Source organism: Gopherus flavomarginatus, chromosome 1 (assembly GCF_025201925.1).
Source record: "Gopherus flavomarginatus isolate rGopFla2 chromosome 1, rGopFla2.mat.asm, whole genome shotgun sequence".
Lineage (NCBI taxonomy): Eukaryota > Metazoa > Chordata > Testudines > Testudinidae > Gopherus > Gopherus flavomarginatus.
In genome coordinates this window covers 377459244-377467822 of record NC_066617.1, presented here as the reverse complement: position 1 = coordinate 377467822, position 8579 = coordinate 377459244, and the positions used below count along the sequence as shown (strand labels likewise).

General features: G+C 43.2%; 1 protein-coding gene across 1 annotated transcript; it reads left to right on the top strand.

The window, feature by feature from the left end:
• The first annotated feature begins 1716 nt into the window (after positions 1-1716).
• On the top strand, positions 1717-2766 carry LOC127036131 (olfactory receptor 52R1-like). The gene has a single exon (XM_050926767.1). The coding sequence runs from the start codon at positions 1819-1821 to the stop codon at positions 2764-2766; it is 948 nt and encodes a 315-aa protein (XP_050782724.1). The 5' UTR covers positions 1717-1818.
• Positions 2767-8579: the final 5813 nt, after the last annotated feature.

The window sequence follows — 8579 nt, the reverse complement described above, 5'->3', positions numbered from 1 at the left end:
GCTTTGAGGAATTAGCCCTTATAATACACAAAGTTTCCATAGATGTTACTGGTTGGGAACTGTTCTATGTTTGTCCATTTGAATGTAATCAGTTCCATTCTTTATTTTCCTCTCCACTATCATAATCCCCGTTCTTTGACTCTTTTCTAAACTAAACAGTCCCACACTTTTCAGTCTGCAGATGGCAGCCTCCCCCATTCTCCTTGCCTGTCGCTGAAATCCCCTTTCTATCGGCTATATCCTTTATAGAGACTGAGTGACCAAAACTGAGTGCATGTCCATACTAGGGTATTCTCCATCCCATTCTGAGGCATCTGAACATTGTCTTTGTTTTGGTCACTGCTGAGAATGAGCTGATGTTTCTGTTAAGTTGCTCACAATTACTTCCAGGTCTTTCCCTGAGTTTCTACCTCTGGTACATGTTTTCTCAAATCTTTTTTTTTTTTCCCCAGTCTTAGATTTTAAGCAACCGAGTGAACGGGGAACTCCCTATAGAATGGACTCTCTAGCCTGGCTTTCATTGCATTAAGGAACAGTGATGGATAACCGGCATCCACTCTCGTGTTTCCTGCTGCTGCCTATTAAGGTTTCTCACAACACAACATGTAGGAATTATTCTTGCATGAAGCACCAGAAAATATAGAATTGGCCTTATTGGTGTCAATTGTTCATAATTCATTTATCTGAAGAGTGAAAATGTCATTTTTCAGTGTGTGAAGAGTGAACAATCTGCTTCACTCATTACCACAGCCTCCAGCAGTACATTTAGTGTCTCTGTCATAAACAGATAGCTAAGGGTTAATGTCTCTTTCACCTGGAAAGAAGTAACCTGAAACACCTGACCAGAGGACCAATCAGGAAACAAGACTTTTTCAAATCTGGGTAGAGGGAAGTTTGTGTCTGAGTCCTTTGTCTTGTATCTGTCCCTCTCGGCTATGGGAAGGATTTCTCTATTTCCTGCTTTCTAATCTTCTGTTTCCCATTTGTAAGTACAAAAAGATAGGTCTGTTTTTTTTGTAGTTACATGTGTGTAGTTGCTGGAGTGCTTTGAATTGTATTCTTTTTGGATAAGGCTGTTTATTCATATTTCTTTTAAGCCATTGACCCTGTATTTGTCATCTTAATACAAAGAGACCATTTTTATGTATTTTTCTTTCTTTTTACATAAAGCTTTCTTTTTAAGACCTGTTGGAGTTTTTCTTTAGTGGGGAACTCCAGGGAATTGAGTCTGTGCTCACCAGTGAATTGGTGGGAGGAAGAAGTCAGGGGGAAATCTGTGTATGTTAGATTTACTAGCCTGACTTTGCATTCCCTCTGCGTGAGGGGGGAAGAGAGATTAGCTCTCGGTACTTCTGTTTTCCAAGGCTGGAAACGGGGAGGGTGGAATCCCTCTGTTTAGATTCACGGAGCTTGCTTCTGTGTATCTCTACAGGGACACCTGGAGAGGGGAAGGGAAAAGGTTTATTTCCCTTTGTTGTGAGACTCAAGGAATTTGGGTCTTTGGGGTCACCAGGGAAGGTTTTTGGGGGGACCAGAGTGCCCCAAAACACTCTAATTTTTTGGGTGGTGGCAGCTTTACCAGGTCCAAGCTGGTAACTAAGCTTGGAGGTTTTCATGCTAACCCCCATATTTTGGACGCTAAGGTCCAAATCTGGGAATAGGTTATGACAGTCTCCAATTAACATTATCTCTCCTTCCAGGCATTTTCACTGTGACCATCACCCTAGACCCTGCTCATATACAGGAAGTCAGGGGAACATACAGTGCATAAAGGAGACACCGTTCTACCTCAGAGTTGAACACCTTCTCCCCTACTCCATGTCAGATTCCAACACAACCGACTTCACCAACCCCTCCACCTTCATCCTGCTGGGCATTCCTGGCCTGGAGGCGGCCCACATCTGGATCTCCATCCCCTTCTGCACCATGTATGTCACAGCCATCTTGGGGAATTTCACCATCTTGTTCATTATTAAGAGAGAGCCAAGTCTCCATGGGCCCATGTACTATTTCCTCTGCATGCTGGCCGTCACCGACCTGGTCATGTCCACATCCATCCTGCCCAAAACACTGAGCATCTTCTGGTTCAATTCCAGGGAGATCGATTTCAGTGCCTGCCTCACCCAGATGTACTTCATTCACTGCTTCTCAGGGATGGAGTCTGGGATCTTCGTGGCCATGGCTTTTGATCGTTACATGGCCATCTGTGATCCCTTGAGACATTCCACCACCCTGACAAACCCTGTGGTGGCCAAGATCGGCCTGGCTGTGGTGCTGCGCAGTGGCATGCTCGTGCTGCCCTATCCTTTTCTAGCGAGAAGTTGGTCATATTGTACAACTAATATTATCCCACAATCATATTGTGAGCACATAGCCGTGGTGAAGCTGTCCTGCACCGACATCCATGTCAGTAGTTACTACGGGCTCTTTCTGACATTCTCTGTTATTGGATTGGATGTGTCTTTTATTGCTGTGTCCTACACCCATATCCTTTGGGCCATCTTCCACCTCCCCACAAAGGACGCCAGGCTAAAGACATTTGGGACCTGTGGCTCCCACATCTGTGTCATCTTAGCCTTTTACATCCCAGCTCTATTCTCCTTCCTCACACACCGGTTTGGCCACAATGTGCCCCTGCATTTCCACATTCTCATGGCCAACATGTACCTCCTGGTTCCCCCCATGTTAAACCCCATCATCTACGGGGTAAGGACCAAAGGGATCCGGGACAGGGTGCTCCAGCTCTTTACTCATAAAGGGACTTGAAGTTTTCTTCTTGTGATCTGGATCTCAGAGCGAGCTCCATGCAGAGCTGCCTGGTGATGTTTTGCTATGCTCTCTTCCTTGAATCGCTTACTGACCAGTCAAAAAGACATCAAGTCATTTTCTGATCTTACTGCGCTGTGTCAGCATGACAAACTGAGGAATCAATTTATGTACAATTCATTGGGCGGCCACCTTTCTAATTGCTGGTAACTGGACCTCCGAGACCTGACTCCTTATTCTACCTCTTCGGCCAAGGCTATGCCCCTGGTCTGCCCCTATCACTTGCCCCTCTCTGCCCCTCCCCCTGTCACTCACTGGATCATTTCCACCTCCCTCCTCCCATCCTTAGCTACAAGGGAGACATTTCAGATTTTGTTAGGGTGGGTGAAATTTGAACATGATTCCAGGGGCTTCTTGTGCTCTTGAAATCTCTTGGATTTTGGCAGATAACTTAGCAATTAGCATTGTATCTAATTCCTATATAAAAGAAAGAAAGAGAAATAAGTATTAGACCCACTCACCTCTAAAATAACATGTTCTGACATCTTGTGGCAAGTCACTTAAAGGACACTGGTTAGGTTTAAAATTTTAATGTATATTCTTACTTTGCTACTAACTGTGAGTAAATAACAATTCCTTTTTTGATTTTTCAACACCAGTCGTGGTTTTATATACCTATAGCATATCACCCCTTAGTCGACTGTTTTCATAGCTGAAAAGTCCAAGTCTTATGTTGCCCTTCTACGAACCCTTTCTAATTCCATTATATCTTTTTCGAGATGGGGTGACCAAATCTGCACACAGTATTCAAGATATGGGCATACTATGGATCTATATAGAGGCAATATGATATGTTAATATCTTATTGTTTTATTATTTAACCCTCTCCTAGTGATTGCAACATTCTGTTCGCTTTTTTGACTGCTGTTCCACTTTGAGTAGATGTTTTCAGAGAACTCTGAACAATGACTTCAAGATCTCTTTCTTGATGGGTAACACTAATTTTGACTCCATCATTTTGTATGAATAGTTGCGATTATATTTTCCCATATGCATTACTTTGCGTTTATCAGTACTGAATTTCATCTGTCATTGTGTTGTCCAGTCACGAATTCTTGTGAAATCCCTTTGCAACTTTGGACTTAACTATCTTGAGTAAATTTGTATCATCTGCACATTTTCCTACCTCACTGTTTACCCCTTTTGCCAGATCATTTATGACTATGTTGAATAGGACTGGTCCCCATACAAACTCCTGGGGGACACCACTCTTTACCTCTCTCCATTATCACCATTTATTCAACCCTTTGTTTCCAATCTTTTAACTGGAGTGCCTGGCAATGCTTTCTGCCCATCAAATGATGGTTAATTCAATTTAGAACAATCCTTTTGTTATCTGAATCACCCTGTCTCTGTTTATAAACAAAGGCAGAGGCTGGGAGTCTCACAGAACTCATCACATTCCACAGTCAAGCTGTGCTGCAGTTAAGAGCTCCATGTGGGGCTAGGGAGTGAGGAGCAGACCTCAGGTATGAAACTCAGGGCAGGCTAGAGCCCACCTGATTTCTCTGCATGGTGCTTCTGGCAAGCTGGGCTCCCTCTGCTCTGGGGCTGGGTTGGAAGCTGCTGCAGCATGTCATGGAGCATTCCTGCAGAAAGGAGAAGGCTTCAGATCAGCAGGGGCTAGCATGGGTTAATGACCTGGGGCCTCACCCAGCCCTGCAGGAACTGGACACTGCCAGATCCCCTTTTCGTCCTGACTTCCCGGCTGAGAACTGGGTACCGGGCCACCCTAAATGTCACCCAGACACAGAAGCCAAAAAACAGATTGTTGGGGTAAAAGGGTGATGAGCGGAAACCCTATTAACTCACCTTTGATTTTATGGGCTATCTGTATCCTTATGTCTTTGGGCTTTTACTGTACCCATTGCTCCCATGGTTTGTGCTCAGAGGCAAGTGGCTGAGGAGGAGGCATCTGTGTATAAATAGGTTGGTCATTAAAGGCTACCAGTACCTAACGAGATCTCACAGGGAGAGAAGAAGGGAGTTACTGCATTTATATAAAATCCAGATTTCTCCAGCTTCTCTACAGAGGGGTGGGCATGGAAGGAATGGAAGCTCCCAAGAAGAGGGAACAGAGAGAGGAGTTTTGGTCCAGCCCTTTAAAAACACAGAGACTAGATGAGCTAGAAATAAGCTGCCACGGGATAAAAGAGAATGTGCTGTCATGGATTGGTAACTGGCTAAAAGATACGGAACAAAGGGCAGGTATAAATGGTCAGGTTTCAGAAAGGTGAGAGGTTAATAGTGGTGTTCCCCATGGGTTTGTTCTGGGACCAGTCCTAGTCAACATATAAATGATCTGGAAAAAGGGGCAAACAGTGAGGTGGCAAAATGTGGACGTGATACAAAATTACTAAATCTAGCGAAGACCCAGACAGACTGCAAGGAGCTACAAGAGGATCTCTCAAATCTGTGCGAGTTCAGAGGCAGTCAGAAAAGTGAACAGAATGCTGGAAATAAATAAGAAAGGGATAGATAAAAGAACAGAAAATATAATGTTACCTCTATATAAATGTATGGTACACTCACATCTTGAATACTGCATGCAGATGTGGTTGCCCCATCTCAAAAAAGATATACTAGAATTGGAAAAGGTTCAGAAAGGGCAACAAAAATGATTAGGGTGTGAAAAGGCTTCTGTATGTGGAAAGGTTAATATGACGGAGACTTTTCAGCTTGGAAAAGAGATGACTAAGGGGAGATATGACTGAGGTCTAGGAAATCATGACTGATGTAGAGAAAGGAGACAAGGACGTGTTGTTTACTATTTCTCATAACAAAAGAGCTAGGGGTCACCAAATCAAATTAACAGGCAGCAGGTTTAAAACAAAGCAAGTATTTCTTCACACAATGCACAGTCAACCTTTAGAACTCCTTGCCAGAGGATGTTGTGAAGACCAAGACCATAACAGGGTTTAAAAAAAGAACTAAATAAATTCATAGAAGATAGATCCATCAATGGCTATTACCCAGGATGGGCAGGTATGCTGGTTCTAATCTCTGTTTGCCAGTCGCCAGAAATGGGTGATAGGGGTTGGATCACTTGCTGATTCCCTGTTCTATCTATTCCCTCAGGAGCAACTGGCACTGGTCACTGTTGGAAACAAGATACTGGGCTAGATGGATCTTTGGTCTGACCCAGTAGGGCTGTTCTTATGTTCAGACTGGAGAGAGGTAGTGTGAAAGTAGAATGAATTATATAGTAAGAATAGAAAGGATTAAAGAAATGTTGTCTGTACCTTTAAGCAAAGTTGTTGGAATGTTGCAACCAGGTGTCAGGAATACAGACATTAACATAGAACAATTGCACCTTTTAAGGGCAATTGGTGAAGCATTAGCCTTAGATCGATAACAGTTAGTAAGGAAATAGGATATGCATGCTGTGCCCCAGGTGAATTTTCCTGTTTTGCTTTCTTTGTCCCTTTGTCTAATTCCCGCTCTTTTATATGTATAAATAAGACTGTTTGGGCCTTGCATGGCCACTCACACATTCTGAATGTTATTGGCGGAGCGCTGCGCTAATAAAACAGAGTAGTCTGACAAATTGTGAGTCCTGATTCTAACTTTGACAATTTGGAGGTTACACAGAGATGGCAACCATCTTCACTGGGGCTGTGTGATTCCTGACTGTTTTTGTAGGATGACCATGGCAGCCGGCACCTGGGCATTTGGCCCAACCGGTTCCCCCACTAGAGCAGAAAGGCGCACAGCCACAGTGAGGTCTACGCCATCGAACCTGTTGGTTTCCACTCTGTTCTGGTAGGGATCCCGGGATCTGACATCAGGAATCTGGTCAGGTAATTATTTCTGTGTTTTGTCCGGACTGAGGACTGTCCTGTCTCTGTGTCTATCTGTCCTCTTGTGGAGTGTTTGAGTCTGGGTGCCATCTCTGTCTGGGGATCGGCTGACCGAGGGGTTCCTGTCCCCGCGGTCTGAGTGAGTGGAATCTGCACAATCGCAGCCGCACCGCACTTTGGGTAAAACCCCTGGTGTGAAAGCAAAGGCGATTGAGGCAGTAGTCTGTGGGCTCCTTTTGGGTGTTGCACTGGGCATCGCTCTGACGAACCCGAATTTCCTTCTTGTGTGATTGGTGTGTGAAGTCCTCCTGTATGGGTAACCAGACGTCTAAGTCGGGACAGTTCCCTAAATGAACGCCGGCTCATTTTATGTATTTAGGATGGGTCCAGACTCCTGTAAAAAGGGTCCAGACTCCTGTAAATTTCTAGGAAAATGGTCTAGGCTAACTCAGGGGGATCCCAAAACTCAGTGGCCACTGTTAAAATCTTGGAACAAAGACTGAGTGGACGTCTTAAAGGACAAACTCGGCCAACCTAAAACTAAATTGGCTAAAGAAGAGGTTAATTGTTTCATGCAGTGGTGGGAAGAGGCAAATCGTAGGTGAACAAAATCAAAACTGGCCTCTCTCAATTATTCAAATAATAAGTTAAAAGCTTTATTAAAAGCCTCCTCTCTCACCACCAGACCGAGCGCTCCCCTTTACCCCGTTCTCCGAACCCCGGATCGATCCAACCCCCTTCATACTCCCATCTCATTGTAAAAACGACCAAAAAGCCCCTTGTTCTGTTCTCCTTTGTTGTCTGCCTCAAAAACTGATTCTTTAGTGTTCCACTACCAATTCAGCAAGGAGGGTGGGCTCCTCAACTAGCCCTCACCCTTCCTGGTCCCTTTCCTTGAACATTTCTTTCAAAATTGTGAAATGACTACAATATCACTCACAAACGGTTCATTGGAAAAAAAAAAAAAGCAGGATCGGGCCCAGACAAGCAGGCAAGCAACAGATAAAGAAACAGGTTGAAAACCCTAAGGAAATAGCATCAGGAGTGAAAAAAACAGTAAGTGCAGGCATGAACCCCTGGAACAATACTTAAAATGGTGAAATCGGAGGTGATAAAGGTGTCATTTTGGGACATAAACAAGTGATTTAAGGGAAGAGAGTGAAAACTTAACTCTACAAAGGCTGGAGAGAATTAAGCAGTTAAACTTTGTGGAAAATGTTAAAAAGGACCATGTTAAAGAGAGAGAATTCTTGGTTTCTTTGCAGCCATTCTGAAGGGAAAATGGGCCCTTTTCCAGAAGAGAGCCTGTAAATAATCTATATATATATACAGCTATGCAAAAACAAAGCAGTGTAAAAAAAATGTTAAGGAAAAGAAAATGTGTGTGTATCTATTTGTCTGTGAAAATATGTAAAGTTCCAAGAATCTAAACCAACACATCTGGTTTGTAAAACTCCTGTTTTGTAGGGGTAAGATAAATTGATTTTGTTTTTGTTTTTAATGCCACTACAAATTCATTTGACTCTAATTCAAAGTTGCAAAACTGACAGACCTCTTTGCAAGACACAGGCAATTAGTGTTGTTTGGCTTTGGGATTTAGCATTTAACCCTTAAGGGGTAACTTCATTCTTTACAAAAATTAAAATGGTTTTAAATAAAGACCAAGTCATGGCTGCAATAGGGCAATCAAAATCAGGAGAATAGGTAGAGATTCTGGAGTCTGTTTGTTTGTTTGGTTTGGTTTTTTTTTGTAACAATAGCAGATAAGAGCAGAAAGAATAAGAAATTAACAGTGACCCTCTGAAGCAACCGCAGAGATGAGGTGCACAAAACAAAAAGAAGCAATGTTAAAAACACAGAGCCTTAAAATGGCTCTGTGGAATCAGACTGTCACTTTGATAAGGATACATGAAAACTCTGTAAGAACAAAAGAAACAGTTACACCTTATGTAA

Excerpts from the sequence above, each read along its gene's own strand:
- LOC127036131 (XM_050926767.1), top strand. The coding sequence starts at position 1,819 with ATGTCAGATTCCAACACAACCGACTTCACCAACCCCTCCACCTTCATC.